This window comes from Periplaneta americana, chromosome 2 (genome assembly GCF_040183065.1).
Source record: "Periplaneta americana isolate PAMFEO1 chromosome 2, P.americana_PAMFEO1_priV1, whole genome shotgun sequence".
NCBI classification, from domain to species: Eukaryota; Metazoa; Arthropoda; class Insecta; order Blattodea; family Blattidae; genus Periplaneta; species Periplaneta americana.
The window spans coordinates 214,527,526-214,548,935 of NC_091118.1; the positions used below are offsets into that span (position 1 = coordinate 214,527,526).

At 35.7% G+C, this 21,410-nt stretch overlaps 1 protein-coding gene and 1 long non-coding RNA gene across 15 annotated transcripts in view; one reads left to right on the forward strand and one right to left on the reverse strand.

The window, feature by feature from the left end:
• Nucleotides 1-3,451: 3,451 nt before the first annotated feature.
• The window catches only part of LOC138695117 (uncharacterized), a 51,238-nt gene continuing 33,279 nt past the window's right edge, over nucleotides 3,452-21,410 (reverse strand). For 2 of the 5 annotated variants that reach the window (XR_011331062.1, XR_011331061.1), the window contains exons 2-3: nucleotides 6,764-6,981; nucleotides 3,452-3,584 (exon numbers count right to left, since the gene is read on the reverse strand). This is a non-coding gene — a long non-coding RNA (uncharacterized lncRNA). Of the gene's footprint in view, nucleotides 3,585-6,763; nucleotides 6,982-11,039; nucleotides 11,237-21,410 lie in introns of those variants that run through there. The other 3 variants (XR_011331058.1, XR_011331059.1, XR_011331060.1) reach the window with 3 other exon arrangements.
• Nucleotides 20,943-21,410, forward strand: part of tmod (tropomodulin) — a 242,200-nt gene continuing 241,732 nt past the window's right edge. For 7 of the 10 annotated variants that reach the window (XR_011331054.1, XR_011331055.1, XR_011331057.1 and 4 more), the window contains exon 1: nucleotides 20,943-21,101. Coding sequence is in view for 6 of the 10 variants with exons in the window: in XM_069819521.1 (XP_069675622.1) it covers nucleotides 21,024-21,101 (78 nt within the window). In the remaining 4 variants the exon portion in view is untranslated. The remainder of the gene's footprint in view (nucleotides 21,102-21,410) is intronic. The other 3 variants (XM_069819526.1, XM_069819525.1, XM_069819522.1) reach the window with 1 other exon arrangement.

Here is a 21,410-nt window from a genome sequence, read left to right on the forward strand (position 1 = left end):
TTAATTGTAAAAAGTAAAATATATGATGATTGGCGTCCAACTTGACTTTTATAAAGAGGCACATAACACGAAACTCTGAAAGTAGCTGTTCACAATGTCGTGCTGATGTGTTATTTATTTACTGCATGAACACTACAAGGAACAGCAGACTTGATAAGAGCTGGTGCATTTGAGTGTTTTGTAACACATTGTAAATTATTTGTTCAGTATTTCATAAATAAAGTTTATGACTAAACCAGACTTGTAATTCATTGAAACTCTCTGAATCCTTGATCAAGTTAAATTTATCAGTTACAATCTATTTTCTTATTATGTTGTACTATTGAATTGTATTGTATTGTATTTATTAACATTCCATGGTATTCATACATTGCTTTACAGCTAGAATTGAAACAAGTCAAAAAAATTAATACAAGGTACTATTATATTAATTTATAGTCACAGTCTAGATGAAATATATACAGACGAGATTTACAATATAGTCTACTAGTACAACACAAAGTTTTAGTATCAATTTCATGAAGTGTTATTGAATGTCATGAATTCACCTGTAGAATAGAAAGCGTGAGAAATTAGGTACTTCTTTAATTTGGCCCTAAATAATCTTATGTTTTGAGTTTCATTTTTTATATCGATAGGGAGGCTATTAAAAATTTTTACTGCCTTATAACGCAGTTCTTTTTGACAGCACGATAGACTTGCCGATGGAGTATGAAAGTCATTTTTTTGACGTGTATTTATGCTATGAACTGTTGAATTAGTTACAAAGTTTTCACGATTACATACGAAGAAGATTATTAATGAAAAGATATACTGACAAGCCATGGGCATTATTTGTAGTTTTTAGAAAATAGTCCTACACGATTCCCTGGATTTGGCACCTACTATTATTCTAATTACTCTTTTTTGTACTAGGAATATAGGCCTACTGTTACTATCTGTGGAATTTCTCCAGAATATTATTCCAAAACTCATTACCGAGTGGAAGTATGCAAAGTATATTGTTTTTAAGGTATTGATATTTACTATCTTTTGCATAGACCTAATAGCAAAACAAGCTGAATTTAGTTTGGGGGTAATTTCTTTAATATGATTTTTCCATTTTAACACATTATCGATTTTTAAGCCAAGAAATTTGGTTGTTGTTCTTTCTAATGGGGATCTATTGTTAATTATTGCGCTAGAAATTTGCGAGGTTGAATTTGGACAGGATTTAAATTGAATTATGTTAGTTTTGTTACAATTTAATGTATCTGTCTTTAAACAGGGCAAATTTATTTATTACAATCATATTTAGACCTACCCTGGCACTGTTTTCTCCACGTCCCTGGTGTGTTTATTCCTATGTATCCCTAGCAATGCCATTCTGCTGGTTGTCATTGCCCCAAACTTATCTTCTTCTAACCTCTTTGGTTCATAGTAGGAGTTTCTCCATTTGCTGGCCTGTGTTGTCTTTTTTCAGGTGGCGCTGTTTGCCAATTTTGTATTAATTAAACTTTCAGATAGTGTGTGTACTGTCAATAAGCAATATGTGATATACAGGCATGCGTATAATATTGTAGTAGAAACTACGTTATTTGTTCGTGTCATCATATCCGAAAAATGATTTCTGTGTTTTTAGGACGTCACATTGCAATTTTTAAATTAATAAGGACGAACAGGACACCCCATGGGAGTGGGGGGCCCTGGTGCATGGGGGGCCCGATCTGATTTTTAGATTTTTTAGGGAGAGGAAGACAGAAAATATTCTTAAACCTTTTACATTAAAGAAATATTCTGTTAAATCTCAATCATTTAAATAGTAATTATTATATTTTCGACAGATTTTAAAAAGTAGACTATTTTTTAACGGATAAGGCCCACTTCTTAAGAGCCTGTACAAACGTGATGTTTCAGCTAGGATGCTGCTATACAACAATTCATTAGGTTACACTACACTGACTTAGTTATATCTGCATGTTCATTTTTTTATGTATATGTAATATTTTCACTAAAATTTGCCTGGATTTAATTTTAAAATGACATCTCACTATTTATTTTATTAATTATTGTTAAACATGTTTACATATTCAGAGGTTTTCCTTTTTTTTCTCTCTTAAGGGTATATGTACGTGAACGACCACAAATAGTATCAGAAAATGCAGGCTCTAAATTTCTAAAATTTTATAAGGAAATGAACTCACAATTGGACGAAAATTACAAGGTACCACAACAAGACTTATTAGAACTTAAATATCTGATAAAAGTATAAAAAAAAGTTACTAATAATATTTTTTTACAATTCACTTTTTACTTTAAATTAAATTTTCCAAAATTTGAAAAATTTTCAGACATATTACTTCATAACTCCACAACCATTATAGGGATAGAATTCTGAAATTTTGTACACTGATTTGATATGCATTTATGCAAAAGGCAGACTACAATAATGCCCATTTCTTTGAAAATAGAAAAAATTAGATCACAAAATTTTATGTAAATTTTAATGTATTTTATACAGGGCAAATAAAAAATTAATTGTATTAAAATAAACAACTCTACATGTCTGAGAGTAGTCTACTTTTCAGAAATGAGTGTTTATTACATGCAGGAAAAATATTAAATGTGTCAGAGAGACCAAAACAATGTCATGGTTACCAAATGATGTAACTGCAGAATTTTATATTTTGATAAAACTGGTTTGAAAAATATTATTAGTAATCTTTTTTTATACTTTTATGAGATATTTAAGTTCTAATAAGTCTTGTTGTGGTACCTTGTAATTTTTGTCCAATTATGAGTTCATTTTCTTATAAAATTTTAGAAATTTAGAGCCTGCATTTTCTGATATTTGTAGTAGTTCACTTACATATACCCTTAACAAAGTAACATTTCAATTTGGGTTACTAGATATTGGAATAAAATTTCATTATCTTGTTGCCTTAGTACTATATTTAAATTATAGAATTTCAACATTCATTAAAACATTTGCAGCAGGGGAGGCCCTGACAAATGTTTGTGAAGGGTCTCAATTCCTATGGGCGGCCCTGGGACAAAACACCTCACTGCTATTGATATAATCTGGATTATCGCAATTGAAAACACAACATAGTGAAGTCCACACCTGTGGAGTAATGGTCAGCGCGTCTGGCCGCAAAACCAGGTGGTTCGAATCCCGGTCAGGGCAAGTTACCTGGTTGAGGTTTTTTCCGGGGTTTTCCCTCAACCCAATACGAGCAAATGCTGGGTAATTTTCGGTGCTGGACCCCGGACTCATTTCACCGGCATTATCACCTTCATTTCATTCAGACGCTAAATAACCTAGATGTTGATACAGCGTCGTAAAATAACCCAATAAAATAAAAAAATAAAAACACAGTGAAAACTGTTGTTCTTAACACAACCCTCATACTCACCGATGTTGTGCCAATCTGTAATTGCATGAGTAGTTTCAATAAAACAAACGAGTAAATACAAATAAGTTTCTGACAAACATTTTATTTAGTTACAATCATCCAAGATAATACTTGAAACAAGGTTCTTTCCTTAATTTAAGAGACTTCTGATGTTTTTCATTCTTGTGCACTCCTGTGGATCACTTTGCACTGCAAGAAAAAAACACAAATACTGTAGTGTTGCTGTCAGATTATTCAATATTTCCTTTGTTTGCATATATTATATCATTTTAGCTTGTACGACTCCATTAACACAAAGCCTCAATATCTATTTTTTGCACAAAGCCAGTAACCATAGAAACAGGAGGAAGATTCGATCCAGTGCTGTGGATTGAATTCGGCGTAGCTCAGTGGTCAGAGCGCTTGGTACATAGAACCAAGGACCCGGGTTCGATCCCTGGCGCCAGGGCGAATTTTTCTCCTCAAATATTAAATATCCCATTGTTTTGTAGCTGCTTATGTATGGGCATAAAATAGTTTCAAAACGCATTTTATTCATTCCAGAGTATAATGTTGAATCAACATTATTTTGCTTTTCCCTTCAAAAAGTAATATTTTCGTGCTGAAGTATCCAGTAATACCTAGACGATATACCTTCTTCATGTAGTTAGTCTATATATAATATTGTATACACATATCCATCCAATAAATAAAATTACATTCTTTGTTTTGTATGTTGTGTCAGGATTAGAAATGGTATGGTACGTACTTTAAAATTTGAAATAAATGAAAATTGATCACTTTAAAATTTAAACATTTTGGTTATTATAAATTTCGCGTCCATAATTTTGGAACATTTTTAAGAGAAAAGTGTTTTAGGTTAGTGCAAAGAGTATATGATGCTAATCCAAACGGCAAACTGAGAGAAGGGAGGCTAAAGATGGGATGGAGAGAATTGCAGATCACGATGCTGAAATTCTGGGAGAGAGGAAGTACCTATAAAAGACTGGGTGCGAATTGGGACGAGTGGAAAGAGATTTTGAAAGGGCTGCTGTGTTGTAGTTGTTGTGCAAATAACTGCGCCTTGCTTAAACTTGATAATTTCTTTAATGCTTGCAGTGGCGGCTCGTGATAAAATATTATGTGTTCACAATTTTTTGTTCCAAAATCGAAGAGAATTTGAAATCGTACGTTTTTAGCCTAATATGAAATGCCATGATACCAATGTTTCACTGTCGAAAAAGAACCGTATATAAATTCAAAACAACATATAATAATAATAATAATAATAATAATAATAATAATAATAATAATAATGAAACCTAGTCTTTTTATTTCCAATTTTTCCTGGAAAGCCAGTTTACCCAGTTATTTACTCTTCAAAATTACTTGAACAGACTTCATTGTTTACGTCTGTTAAAAATTAATACATAAAACAATTTACAAAAGCGTGTGTTCAGTAATACTGTATACTGTATTTTGATTCACAACATACTGATACACTATAGCCTATACCAGTACTGTAATCCCATTCCCATAGATTGATTACTATAAATACATGCCAGTAAATATTATTCTTAAATAATATACACCACCATACAGATATTTAAATTCATACCACCATCACATTCAGCCAGCACGTGTTTCAAAGCCAAACCACAGTCTAATAGATACTAGACTAGATATATATTAGACTGTGGCCAAACTATGCTATATGCCGAAACTGAAGTATAGTAATTCACAAACTACACTCTCGTAGCAGCACTGTACACACATCGACATAAAGTAAACATTCCGACAGTGAGATGCTGACACCTGCAGGCTAAAATACAGACTTTTCTCCTCGATATATAGCACGTAAACGATAGGCATCGATGCACCTGCCATCTGTAGGATAGATTCACTGTTCACTTAATGCTTTGTGCTCTTGACGAGTCATAAGCGGCCAGCGAAAGACAATTTTCTCCCGCGCTTGCGTGAAATTTCTGTAACCTTCTTGAAAAGAGCACGGCTTGTACGTGAACGGATGTTGCCAAGTTCACATAAGAAGTTTATGCAAGATGCGGGAAGTTTAAAATACTCGATCCTGATATTATACATCCCCACTACGCCAATACGGTATTAAATAATAAAACTAGTCGTGCATTAATCAATAATTCAGTATGGTATTTTAGGTTGGGGAGGAATGGCAAAATCGACTCTCCGTCCTTTAAATCTGCTCCAAAAAAGAATTATCAAAATTTGTCTATATAAACCTTTTGATTACCCAACAAAATTAATTTTTCAGGAATTTGGCGTATCAAATCTAGAACAAATTTATAAACAAAAATTGCTGATTTACTTCCATAAAAACCACAATAAATTTAAATATGATCCTCATGAATACCAGACGAGACAAAACTACAGTTTCTTTCTAAATACTCCCAAATGCCACAGAACTGCTGGATTAAAACACAGCAGAAATTTTGGACCCAAAATATATAATACATTAATTAGAGCTTACCCTGAGCTAAGTACACTTAACACACATAGATTTAAGAAACAAATCAGATTAATTATTTAATTGTTTAAGCTAATTGAGTTAAAATTGTTACTCTAATATTCATGTACTTCTGTATTTTCTATTTGTATATATTACATGCTGTAATTACATGCTGTATGTATTTTACCATTTATTGATGTGATTGTGCTTAATGAACTCTCGTAATTTTGTGATATATTTTGTATAACTGATCTGAATTGCGCCCGAGCACGAGCTTCTGCTCTTTCGGGCTGCAATGCCTAATGTAGCTCAAGTGTATAGTATTAATAAATATTATTATTATTATTATTATTATTATTATTATTATTATTTAAAAAAATTAATGGAAACAAGGTGTTCGCGTGCTCTTATTGACGCACCGCCACTGTGCTTGAGTATCAAACATTTTTTCTATCCCTCATCACAAATGATTTCATGATTCATCCATATGTGCTACATGCCCTGTCCATAGCAAACGTTTAGATTTAATGTTCCTAATTGAATTAATTACCTAAAATGTAAATTTGAAAATTCTAAACTTTTATGTCCAAAAATCTGGTGATCTAAGCTCTTTTAGCCCTTAAAGACTTAAAAGTCCCTGGCAGTTGCACACATAATGATGAATTAAAACACTACTGACTTCCTCGTCTCTTGTATCAGCTTATTATGCGGAACAGAAAAAATCTGGAAGAAAATATCTAAATTGTTTGCAGCATCGCCATACTTTCTCTTAAACTCATCTAATGAGAAAGAAATCCTTCAAAACTTCAGACGAAAGATGGAATTTATCTTTTCATTGACCCCCAATTCTTAGTATTTCGTCACCTCATCGTCCTGTTAAATAGGGACACAACCCTAACTGCGTTACCTAGAGGTGGAGTAACAGTACGTCCCTTCACCCTCTGGGATAGTCACAGGACAGCACACACCGAGGACGCAGTCGTCTTGGTCCATTCTGCACCCTCTGGAGTTATATTTCACAGTTGGCTGCACTTTCGGACATGCTTGCGATGCGTCCGCACACAGAGCAAACACGAGCAAGGTGAGGGGGATCAGAACCAGCAGCTTGCGGACACAACTCATTGCCTGTAAGATCGGGACATGTGGCATGCATTACTTATTACAACAACCACTACATTTAAGTAAGATTACTTAAATTATCCACTGTCACATTCTTACACATCTCTTTCGTTTATTATAAGTAGGGATCGGATTCATATGCACTGAAATATACAAGATATAAATTCATTTCATTCATAGTGTTCTGCCCAAGGTCAGGTCTTTCAGTTCAAACCCAGCATTCTCCAATCTTCCCTATTTTCCGCCTTCCTCATAGTCTCCGCATATGATCCATGTACCTTAATGCTCTCTATCTGATATCTTCGTCTGCTCCTAATTGTTCTCCGGTTCACTATTCTTTTCATTGCATCCTTCAGGTGGCAGTTTATGTCTGCAATATTTTACTGTGGAGAGATTCATCATTTCATGTTTGCAGTCTTTCTTGGGAACGGTAAATGCAGTAGTTTCCCGTTGCTTTCCGCACACCACTCTCTCTTTCGTATCTTAAGTTTTAAAACTTTCACAATTTTCATCCAAAATGTATGAATTTTAAACTACATAAACATACCTACAATACTATCATCTGTACAAAATTTTGTGCCATAAGGGCTAATCATTTTGAAATGATATTTTTTAAATGTATTTTATATTGACGTCACTAAAAAGGCTCCTTGCATCACAATTTTCAATTCATATTAGCCCAAAAGATTGAAAATAGTCGTGGGAACATAAATTAATTAGCTTTTTGAGCTCGGTCTAAATAGAGAGCCACAATAAATTTGTAAATCAATTTTCTTAATTTTTCACCATTATTTCACCATAGTGTCCCCTTAAAAAATCCCAGGGGGCCCCAACGTGGAAGTGCGGAGAGTGGATTTGACTAATTAGGCTCTTCGGACTTCACCAAAATTCACCACAAGGGTTAAATATCAGTTCTGTCGGCGTTTTTGACCTGATCAGAGACCAAGAAATCTCAATTTACCTTTGCCACTCCCCCAGGATATAAATACGCACAAAAATAGCCTATATAAAGAAGTTATTTCATATTAAGGAATTTGCTATTATTGATGGTTTTTTGTTATAGATAAGAATATCGAGATGTAACTTTATTTGTTTCTGCTGGAGTTTCAAATTTTTCTGAACTGTCAGGCAATAACCATCTTCTGTTGTCCTGTATCACAGTACTTTGTTGATTGCCCACAATGATTCCAATGTGTTTCAATGTCTGCGTTTCTTCTGTATTCCATTGCTTCGGTTTTCTATATTCTTAATTTTGATCTAAGCACCAAATTGCATAATAAGATATGCTTTAATATGCACTAAAAGCTAAAATATACATTAACTTCTTAACTTAACTATGCATATAATATGCACCATAAAATCTTGACCTTTCGTTGCAAATAACTTCAAACGCATTTATAGCCTATGACTGTATCAGATTTGCTGCTGACATGATTGATATGGCCTTGTTAGCAGAAGAGGAGATGATACTAAGGGATATGCTACTGGAGCTAAATGACAGCTGTGAGCAGTATGGGATGGAGATAAATGCCAACAAGACGAAGACCATGGTCATAGGAAGAAAAGTAAAGAAGGTAAACTTGCGAATTCTAAACGAGGCAGTAGAGCAAGTGGACAGCTTCAAATACCTGGGGTGTACTATAAGCAGTAACATGAGCTGCTGCCAGGAAGTCAAAAGGAGGATAGCAATGGCAAAGGAAGCTTTTAATAGAAAAAAGGAGCATCTTCTGCGGACCTCTGGAGAAAGAACTAAGAAAGAGACTAGTGAAGTGCTTTGTGTGGAGTGTGGCATTCAATGGGGCAAAAACATGGAGATTACGACGAAGTGAAGAGAAGCGAATAGAAGCATTTGAAATGTGGATAATGAGAAGGATGGAACGTGTGAAATGGACAGACAGAATAAGAAATGAAGCTGTGTTGGAAAGAAAGAATGATGCTGAAACTGATCAGAAAGAGGAAAAGGAATTGGTTGGGTCACTAGCTGAGAAGAAACTGCCTTCTGAAGGATGCACTGGAAGGAATGGTGAACGGGAGAAGAATTTGGGACAGAAGAAAATATCAGATGATAGACGACATTAAGATATATATGGGTTATATAAGGAGACAAAGAGGAAGGCAGAAAATAGGGAAAACTGGAGAATACTGGGTTTGCAGTGAAAGATCTGCCCTTGGGCAGGACACTGTGAATGAATGAATGGTATGATATTATTTGCAACTAAGGAATAAAACATGCAAATATGCTAAAATCCACCCCCAAAGTAAAGGTTTGTTAAACTACATATATCTCTTCCTTTGTAAAAAGTCATAAAATATAATTATCTGCAGAATCATAATCATTTCTCTTTGTATTTCATGTAGCCTAATAACAACGGAATGGATATTTAAAGACAAGTCACAGAGTTGGCATCAAATAATTATTTATGAGACAAGCTAGTAAAAGTTCTCTTTTTGACCCTCCTGTGTTTGTGAAACGAGACGAAACGAGTTTCACAAACTTTACACTCGTGCCAAAAAGAAAACCTTACTAATGTGTATCATACAATGTTTTTCCTCCGATAGCACATATATTACGTTAAATAAATAAGCTTATATCAATTTGGAGAGGTTATAAGATCACGATTTCATGGCCTTATAAATTCAGAACCATTAAGAATTAAGTATCCATGAAATCACAGTTTGTTTTGTTCATGATCACGATTTCATGGCCATCTAAATCCGCCACAATCAACAAAAGGGACATTCACAATGAAAAGTATACGGTCAGGTTATTTAATGTAAGCATTCGCAATGATTTTTGTAAATATTTTAGAAGTGAACAACAATGTGAGCAAACTTCAAGCTTTTCGTTTACGGTGACGTCAGCGATTATATTGAAACAAAAACATAGATCTGAATGTGCATAAGAAAGAGCGCTATCAGAGAACGCTAGAAGAAACAAATAAAATAAAATGGCTTTGTTTGACGAAAGATTAATCCTTCTCCAGTCATATCTGTCTGTATGACAAATCACATCATCCATATGAAGATAATAAGCTGAAAGAAAATGGAAGAAAATCGCCATTAACAAAAAGTGCAAGGGTATGTATTTTGTTCATTTACGTATTTTAGCATGTTCACAACATTATAGCTAACCTATAATATTAACCATATCTAGGCTAAATAATAATTTGTAGTGGTCAGTCATATGTCTTACAATTTAGCACAAATAAATATCTCACATTTGCATTTATTTTACAAGCATAAAATATTCGACTGCACTCTCATGTGACTCTTCTCTGTAATTACAGTAATTTGTTTACAAATATCTTATGGTAACGTCATTAATTTCCAATGTGACTCAACTGCTTACCGTTACTGTAACGTTTACGTTCTCGCGTTATTATTTTTTTTAACGTTTTTATTGTGAGTGGGCCTAGTTCTTTCCTGAAAATTTTCTTAGTAAGTTATTCATTTTAACACATCATTCTGAACACGTTTTTGAATTGCTGGGTTTGGGAGTAAAACATGGTAAGTGACGTTTTAGTATTTTGAAGTTATTAGATAGGTAAACATTTACACATGCATAAAGTTTGTATAGTTACCAGGAAAGTAAAAACCTGTATACTTATGATGTCTATTGAGATGTTGGAAAACTAACTACTGCATTAGACGCAAAATGTAAGATACCATATTATACGCTACATATCTTATTTTTTGACCAACATGTCAGTTACCATGTTTTACGCAGAACCATAAAGAATAATACGAGCTAAAATTAGATATGAATGTTAAACTTGTTACTTATTTGTGTTACGTGTAGTAATTACGTAATGAAAGAACGAGATAATGCATTTATTTCGTACTGAATGAAATTTGTATACATTGAATATTGAATTTCCTTTGGTAGTGCGCGAAATGAATAGGAGTGCCTAAAGTGATTACTTACTTTTTAACGCACTAGTGTTTTAAAGGCTCACTTCAGGCACTGATAACAATGAGTAAAATGCAACTTTACGCATATCTAGGAAAAACTCTTTCTGTGTGACCAGTCAAAGGCTGTCATCTGTCATCTCCAGCCGTCGTACCTCGATTACCTGCTGAAAGAAACTCTTCTTTGTCCCCACTGTATCATCCTGATCGCTTCGGATGTTGTTTGCTAGCTCAAGTTGGTATTTCTAGAGTTTCTACTGCATGGTGCACAAAGTCTTACCTGCGTTTGTTAGTCGCTTGTGAGCAGTGAACGACGAATGACTTAATACTAAGAACCAGATCCGTCAAGTTATCAGCATATGAACTTGTTTGTTGTATACGTAACACTTTTAAATATAATATGTCACGATATGCTTGGCGATAACTATGAGCGATGAGTATTTTTGTCCATACTCGTCCTTCCTTTGCATGTTATCCGATCCATGAATAGTGAGTTTGAACAATACATTTTTCTTGAAATATGTATTTCCCCCCAAATATCGCAGGAGAAAGGACTACATGTAACAAAAATCACGGGAAATCATATTTGTGGTTAATATGGACGTTAAGTTGACAGCAATACTATTCTACGTCTAAATAATGTCTGCAACGCTGGTTTTAGGCCTTTTTACCAAACTCGAGTAGCATTTTGCTTCCTTGTAAGACTGAACTTGACTGAATGCCAAGATCACGTTCATTCCTGTTATTTTGAAATGCGCAGAAGTTTGGCAAACACGAGCTCAATTACCAACGGCATTGACTCGACTCTGGCTAGGTCTAGTTCGTTTAGTTTGTACTCCGTGTTCATTTCTGAATGGCAGCTTCCGACATTTGTTTCTACCGGTAGGTTATCCATGAGGTCATCATCACGGAGAGAGTTTAATTCTTAAGGCATAGATAAACGATGTAGGCCATGTCTGTTGTTGACATTGGGTAATGTTATTTTGTTTTGTCAACAAATGAATCAAGACATAAATGTCATCCATATTATTATTATTACAACCAAATTTTACTTCTTTTTTTTTTTTTTAATATTTCATGAAGAGCAAAATGAATGTTACAGCAGAACATTACGAATTTATTATTTATTCTTGAAACTTACAGAAGTTTTAATTGTACAGCAGTAGATGTTGATCATTGCATGAATAAATTTCTGGCGAATTGGCCACAATTCCAGCAACTTCCTTCTCAGAATTATTAACAGGTAAATTAAATAACTGGTATATTAATATTGTTTTTAATTACATCAATATTATTAATATTTAATTTATTAAACCCAATTACTCGTGTATGGTCTAAATAGATTGTAACCTAATAGACATTCGATAGTATCACAAATTATTAAATCAGTAAAATCTTTGGTTAGGTTAGACAAACAAACTTATGACGTCGTGAACGTAAAAACAAGTGCTGGCAGCTCCCATTCAAAATTGAACACGAGTATAAACATCTCTAATCAGAGACCTCATGTCACGCTTCATTTGTTTACCACTAACTTGTTAAGCGCTTATTAATTTTATTATAAACTCTTCTTCATCATGGTTCAGACCAAAGAAACCACCGGCAGAGGCGTTTGCTACTGATACGGAGTTGCGCTTGAGCGTGGGTTCGATTCCTACTTGGGACGATTTACCGGTTGGGTTTTTACGAGGTTTTCCCCAACCGTAATGCGAATGTCAGGTAATCTGTGATGAATAAATGAAAAATAACCATTAATAATACAACACATAAATTATATTAAATTTATTTACGTATCAATAATTATTATAACTTTTCATAAATAAAAGTGAATTCGTTAATAGTCTTATTTACGAATGTTTATCATACAATCTTTTCTACAATAGCACAAATTTACATAAATAGTTCGTTGAAGAGGCCATGGCCGCCTAAACTCATAACTATTAAGAAATAAGAAGTGTCCATGGAATGACAACCTGTTTTATTCATTTTTAGTTGATTATTTAATGACGCTGTATCAACTACTAGGTTATTTAGCGTCGATGATATTGGTGATGGCGAGATGAGGTCGAGGATTCGCCATAGATTACCTAGCATTCACCTTACGGTTGGGGAAAACCTCGGAAAAAACCCAACCATTTAATCAGCCCAAACGGGGATCGAACCTGCACCATAGAGCAACTTCAGACGGGCAGGCAAGCGCCTTAACCGACTGAGCCAGCCGGTGGCTGTGTTTTATTCATGATCACGATTCCATGGCCGTCTAAACTGGGCATATAATCAACATCGCTTAGGAGAAGTTGAATGCTATATCTCGTTGCAATTAATGCTACATACGTGACTTCAGAATAATATGGGCTAAAATGTAGATATGAATGTTAAATTTGTTACTTATTTGTGTTCCGTGTAATATTTACGTCATGAAAGATCAAGGTAATGCATTAATTTCTTACTGAATGAAGTTTGTACACTGAATATTACATTTTCTTTAGCAGTGCGTAAAATGAATAGCAGTGCGTAAGGTGGTTGCTTACGTTTTTTACGCACTAGTATTTTAAAGGCTTACTTTACGCACCGATGAGTGATGACAGTGGATAAAATGGAACTTAACGCACTAGCATACAAAAAATCTAAATACCATCACAATAACATCCAGCCAAAAGCAATTACAGGGATCCTATGAACCTTGTCAGGATATGAAATTCTCCAAGAGCTACAAGAACCGTAGAGCAATAACAACGGCGCCTGTGCCAATGTGGCACTCCAGCTTTTATTTCATACAAGATGGAGTGCTGTCTTACCATCTACAACGATTCAGTGAGAATTAAATGACGTCAGCAAAGAAAATTCGAAGTATTTCAAGAAAGCCACTCCATATCGAAGCTTGTGTCTGCAGGGGTCGTTGTAGTCCGCTTCGAGCGATTGCGAGGCCTTGAGATAGCGCCCTTCACTGCAGGCGATAAAGTATCGCCAACAGGTTTAATACGTCACTTCTGAATCTAAAACTCATTTACATTGTAGCCTACTCGATATGATATTTATTATGTGACAATTTCCTCTTTCTGTGGTTAAGTTTTGCTAACCCTAGAGATTTATCCCTAGTTCTAGGGGATTTGAGTGTCATCTGGGGATATTGAGATAATTAATCCTAAATTCACTGTTCCTAGGGATTTCTTGATTTTTCCTTTATAACTAAATTGTGAAATAGGGAGAGGAGTACGACAAGGATGTCCTTTATCACCTACCCTGTTCAACATCTACTTGGAGGATTTAGTGAAGAACTGTTTTCAGAACATGGGAGGAGTGATAGTAGGAGGAAGAAGAATAAAGTGTGTAAGATTTGCTGATGATAATATGGTGTTATTAGCAGAAGAGGAGATGATACTAAGGGATATGCTACTGGAGCTAAATGACAGCTGTGAGCAGTATGGGGTGAAGACAAATGCCAACAAGACGAAGAGCATGGTCATAGGAAGAAAAGTAAAGAAGGTAAACTTACGAATTCTAAATGAGGCAGTAGAGCAAGTGGACAGCTTCAAATACCTGGGGTGTACTATAAGCAGTAACATGAGCTGCTGCCAGGAAGTCAAAAGGAGGATAGCAATGGCAAAGGAAGCTTTTAATAGAAAAAGAAGCATCTTCTGCGGATATCTGGAGAAATAACTAAGGAAGAGACTAGTGAAGTGCTTTGTGTGGAGTGTAGCATTATATAGGGCAGAAACCTGGACATTACGACGAAGTGAAGAGAAGCGACTAGAAGCATTTGAAATGTGGATATGGAGAAGAATGGAGCGTGTGAAATGGACAGACAGAATAAGAAACGAAGCCGTGTTGGAAAGAGTGGGTGAAGAAAGAATGATGCTGAAACTGATCAGAAAGAGGAAAAGAAATTGGCTGGGTCACTGGTTGTGAAGAAACTGCCTACTGAAGGATGCACTAGAAGGAATGGTGAACAGGAGAAGAGTTTGGGGTAGAAGAAGATATCAGGTGATAGACGACATTAAGATATATGGGTCATATGAGGAGACAAAGAAGAAGGCAGAAAATAGGAAAAACTGGAGAATGCTGGGTTTGCAGTGAAATACCTGTCTTTGGGCGCAACACTATGAATGAAAACTAAATTGTTTCTTTCATTTCATAATCTTAGTTTTTATATCTTTAAAACTTGAATTAAAGGCAAGTGATTGGATAAGGCAGTTGTATGAGTGTGTTTGTAAGTGGGGACTTCCCTTTTTTTTCTACTGAACTTCCTCATGGAGAAACTGTACGGGTTGAGTTGAGTTCATTATACTCGGACATTCAGGCGGAGCGAATTGAGATTATGGGGAAGTGATTTTGTGATTTGCGACTTAAGCAAGTAATATAATATCATCATGAATTTCTTCGTTTTAGACCATGTGATCTGTAACGATAATCTAAGAAAGATGGCCTTAATCCCTCCATCGATGTCTTGGTATCTCTGTGTCCTCTTGGTCTGTATACTGGAAGTCTCTCCCTTTCCTTTCTTTGTACATGGTTCTTCCAGTATTGCTGGTATTGTCCGTAAAGTACAATACTTACTTACTTACTTACAAATGGCTTTTAAGGAACCCAAAGGTTCATTGCCGCCCTCACATAAGCCCGCCATCGGTCCCTATCCTGTGCAAGATTAATCCAGTCTCTATCATCACACCCCACCTCCCTCAAATCCATTTTAATATTATCCTCCCATCTACGTCTCGGCCTCCCTAAAGGTCTTTTTCCCTCCGGTCTCCCAACTAACACTCTATATGCATTTCTGGATTCGCCCATGCGTGCTACATGCCCTGTCCATCTCAAACGTCTGGATTTAATGTTCCTAATTATGTCAGGTGAAGAATACAATGCGTGCAGTTCTGTGTTGTGTAACTTTCTCCATTCTCCTGTAACTTCATCCCGCTTAGCCCCAAATATTTTCCTAAGCACCTTATTCTCAAACACCCTGAACCTATGTTCCTCTCTCAGAGTGAGAGTCCAAGTTTCATAACCATACAGAAGAACCGGTAATATAACTGTTTTATAAATTCTAACTTTCAGATTTTTGGACAGCAGACTGGATGATAAGAGCTTCTCAACCGAATAATAACACGCATTTCCCATATTTATTCTGTGTTTAATTTCCTCCCGAGTATCATTTACATTTGTTACTGTTGCTCCAAGATATTTGAATTTTTCCACCTCTTCGAAGGATAAATCTCCAATTTTTATATTTCCATTTCGTACAATATTCTGGTCACGAGACATAATCATATACTTTGTCTTTTCGGGATTTACTTCCAAACCGATCGCTCTACTTGCTTCAAGTAAAATTTCCGTGTTTTCCCTAAGTACAATATGCGCCAAAACAAACGGTACTGAAAATGAATAATGTCGAGGGAAAAATTGTTCCGGGGCCGGATATCGAACCCTGGACTTTTGGTTAAACGCACCAACGCTCAGAGCTGTGTATATTAGAGAGTACCGCATTCTCGACGGCGGCAGCCATATTTACTCCTTGCTCGGCACAGAAGCGTAAGCAGCAATGCTGGAACAATGGTGATTAAAGGCGATATCATACATGTTGTGGTTTATTGAACACAGGAGACAAGAATTAACAAACATTATTGTCATAGCGAAATGACTCATGGGAGATAACAATTTATTATTTATGTTGTGTCCATTTCAATAGGGATAACATCAACAATTTTCTAGTGCAATTCTCACACCAACATTTCGACCGCCACATTTAGCAAATTGTTGTCGTGCATTTGCTATAACAGACAATTTTCTTAACAAAACATACATTCTAGTCCTAAAATAGTGATAAGACTTTTTCAAATATATTATAACGAATTGAGAAAGTATGAGTTGAAGTGTTAATGAATAAAGACTTCAGATCCTTTAGTGTCAATACATTTTCTACCAACGTTTCACATTTTTCTGCATTTAGAATTGTATCAAACACGAATTTATAAGGGTATACGTGACATTTCCATGTACGATTTGAGAGTCACTAATATGCTAATAAAATTTATAGATTCATCAATGTTATCAGTTATTAGATATGAAATACAGTTTTCACAAATATTATGTAACTTATTTTGTTTTATTTTAAACAAAACTGATCCCAACAAATAGTTAAGAGCTTGTTGTTCACTCAAGTCAATATTTCCATTTTCAGTTATATTAAAATTTAGCCTATATCAATTTCTTTTGCTCAGATTCATCTTCACTAGACCTTTCTGTTTCGGGTTTACTTACATCTGTATCTAGAAACTCAACTAATTGTTCAGAATCGCAAACGTCCCCAAAGGTTTTTTTCCCTCCGGCTTCCCAACAACACTCTATATGGATTTATGGATTCGTCCATACGTGCTACATGCCCTGCTCATCTCAAACGTCTGGATTTAATGTTCCTAATTATGTCAGGTGAAGAATACAATGCGTGCAGTTCTGCGTTGTGTAACTTTCTCCATTCTCCTGTAACTTCATCCCTCTAACCCCCAAATATTTTCCTAAGAACCTTATTCTCAAGCACTCTTAATCTCTGTTCCTCCCTCAAAGCGAGAGTTCAAGTTTCACAACCATAAAGAACAACCGGTAATATAACTGTTTTATAAATTCTAATTTTCAGATTTTTTTATAGCAGACTGGATGACAAAAGCTTCTCAGCCGAATAATAAGGCATTTCCCATATTTATTCTGCGTTTAATTTCCTCCCGAGTGTCATTTATATTTGTTACTGTTGCTCCAAGATATATTCATTTTTCTACCTCTTTGAGGGATAAATTTCTAATTTTTATATTTCCATTTCATATAATATTCAGGTCACGTGACATAATCATATACTTTGTATTTTCGGGATTTACTTCCAAACCTATCGCTTTACTTGCTTCAGTAAAGTTCCCGTGTTTTTCCTAATAGTTTGTGTATTTTCTCCTAATATATTCATGTCACCCGCATAGACAATAAGCTGTAATGCTAATTCAGTACAACAGCAATTGATTACACATTGATTAACTGCACAACAATACGGCATTCTTCATGATAACGATGGAAAATCACACTAGAAACCTGTGTTCCCACGCAAGTCTTACGGTGTGCCGAGTCTCCGCAGGAGTAAATATGGCCGCCGCGTCGGCATTTGTCGGATCAAAAGAATGCGGTACTCTCCAATATACACTGCTCTGCCAACGCTCTTCCAACTGAGCTACCCGGGAACTCTACCAGACACCGATCCAATTTTTCCCTCTATATCCACAGACCTCAAAGTGGGCTGACAACCGTCAAACAACCAACATTGAGTGCACACTAACTCTGTGTGACTTTAAATTGTGGTTTTCTGTTGACGTACAGTGACGTGTATTATGCAAATCAAGCTCTCAGGTATAACTCCCTGTAAAGTTGATTTGAATAATTTCGAGGGAAAATGGCTCGCTTTCCTCTAGCGTTGTCTACCATAATACATAATATAGTGAAGATTTGCTATAATGGTTCTCACAACTGAGGAAAAAGTGTTTATTGTAGAGTATTATTTCCGCTCATACAGGCTAGGACGCGCAAATGACCCTAGTTTGAAACAAGTTTCAGATTAGTTTCGTGATAAGATGTTACTGTTTAGACACCCCTTCATTCTGAACGTGTAACAATATGGTGTGTCATATGTGCAAAAGGTGTATTTGGTGCATATTTTGTGGAAGACGATGGTGTACTTCCTCTGACTGTTAACCAGGGTCGGTATAGGAACCTCATTATGACACCATTTCTGAGGGATCTGCGAAGACTTTGTCGTGCACGAAACATCGCACAACATACTCAGTGGTTCCAGCAAGATGGAGCCACCTGCTACACTGCCAGGAACTCACTCAGTTTTCTCCGGGAACATTTTTGTGAACGCATAATTTTCCGCGGAACAGATTTTACGTATCCATCGCATTCACCTGACTTCACATCACCCGATGCTTATGTATGGAATACGTTGAAGGAATCAATTTATTATGGACGGAACCCGGAGACAACAATTTTATTGTGGAATTGCGAGGAAAATCGTAGAGTTTTTTCTCCTATTGCAGCAACCTACATTTGCAAACATGTTTCGAAATCTATGCGAACGTTAGAATATTAGTTGCAACATAATGAAAAGCATTTTGAACATTTTTTTATAGAGAACAAGCTACAAAATTAAAAAAAAAATAGCCACCGACATAGCTCAGACGGTAGCACGTCTCCCTACTGATCCGGAGTTGCTTGGGTTCGATTCCCGCTTGGGCTGATTACCTGGTTGTGTTTTTTCGAGGTTTTCCCTAACCGTAAGGGAAATGTTGGGTAATCTATGACGAATTCTCGACCCCATCTCGCAATCACCAATCCCATTGACGCTAAATAACCGAGTGATTATATATAGCGTAGTTAAATAACCAAGTAAACAAATACTGTGTATATTTTTTTAGATCATATCTTACTTTCGCTTTTCTTCTTTTCATTTAAAATGAATTATCATTGCCAATTCATTATCAATAATTTACTAATTATAATTGAGAGGGAAATCCTCCGCTGTGGAGTAGCATTTAGTCTACCTGACCGTGAAACGAGCGGGCCCGAGTTCAAATCCTGGTTCGGAAAAGTTACCTAGTTGTGGTTTTTCCATGGTTTTCCCTCAACCCATTAAGAGTATATGCTGGGTAACTTTCAGAGCTGGACCCTGGACTCATTTCGCTGGTATTATCACCTTCATCTCATTCAGATGCTAGATAACCATAGCAGTTGATAAAGCGTCGTAAAATAAACCAATGAAAAAAATTCGAGAGCAAATAACTCATTTCTTATCCACTCTGTATTTTTAAAATTATGACAAATTACATTCATAATAATTTTAATATAATGAAGACGGCATGAACTCCAATATTGGAACAACTGGATAATACGCACGGCAGACCAATATCGATAGTCGATTCTACTCGCTGGCCACTAGTCACCGGGCCGTACCGAGCCCTATCAAACAAAATATAATCGAAATGGTGGTAGTCAAATTCGCGACTATATTCTTAAATAATTCACTCCATTAGTCAAGTTCAAGGTTTTATGTAGTACAACGGCGGTTTTTTTAATGCATTAAATGAAAATGAAGATGTAATAAGATAATAAACTAGGTTATCACAAGGAAATTAACAGGAAAAAAGGCGTGTTTCACGGAATACAATTAAAATGACGGAAAGTAAATTTCCGGTTAATGTTCGCCAAAGCGTAAAGTACGTAATTATGACGGCGTTGCTGTTTTATTTCTGGCCTATAGAAAAATACCCAGCCTTTTACGGAAAAAAATTTAAGGACCATGAAATTATTCACCGCTTTCATTATAGGCCTATTATTTTTTAACAATATTACGAATCAAAAACTGTCATATTATATAATTTTAACTACTACATGGACGAATCAAATCAAGCTAACCTAACCAAAGCTAACATAACCTAACCAAAGCTAACCTAACCTAACCTAACCTAACCAAAGCTAAGCTAATCTAACCAAAACTAATCTAACCTAACCAAAGCTAATTTAACCTAACCTAAGCTAACCTAACCTAAGCTAAGCTAATCTAAGCTAACCTAACATAACATAACCTTCGTAAATGCAAGGCCTGTAACCGGAGCAAGAAGGGATCTCAATCATTTAATCTGCCAAATAACCTAGTAGTTGATACAGCGTCGTTAAATAACCAACATAAAAAATAAAATTTATTGATGTTGCATGATTTATTGTGTGGGAGAGGAAGCCTTCATGCATGACTGGCCTACAGCCCCAATATCTTAGCATCACCTGCTGCACTGCATATTAAATGCGAAAGACTTCGATCGTGGTAGTAATATTATAAAATAAACTGTTACGGACATGCAAAAACTAGACACATCCAGATTTCGTAAACGTCTGTACGTTTCTCCAAGTATAATCACAAAAATAATGCAGTTACATAATCAGCTGATGGACATTTCGCTTCGCTTCTCAGATTCAATTCCATTCGGTTCGCCGTTTGTCCGGGTGGCGGCGCGCGCGTCTTCGAGGCAACTCTTTGCTCAGGCCGGCGTGATGGGGCGCGCAGTGTGGTTTTGAACGTTGGGCTGTTGAGTGAAGAAGATTTGTTTGTGCCAATCATGGACGCCACCGTAGAGGAGACCTACGTAGGCGAAATCCGCCGCAAGTCTATCCGGCGGACTTACAAAATTGAAGAGGTAAAACCATGTTCACAACCTTAACAATAATTATCTAGATCTGACGCATTGCTTTGTTACAAAACATGAAAATTAACGAGCACCAGGCATTAGTTTATGTCCGCGATTCAAGAAACGTTGATAATATTTGGTAATAAAATAAGAATTCATTCAGCGATTTATAGCCGCCAGATATTTAAGATAGTCGCTCTTGCAGAATGATATTTTGTACTAAAAATTATTTGCTAAAAATTCACAAATTTAACATTGTCCATTGTTGCATATCAAAAGCATTGTTAATACATTGTTGAGTGTGTTTTGAAGTATCAG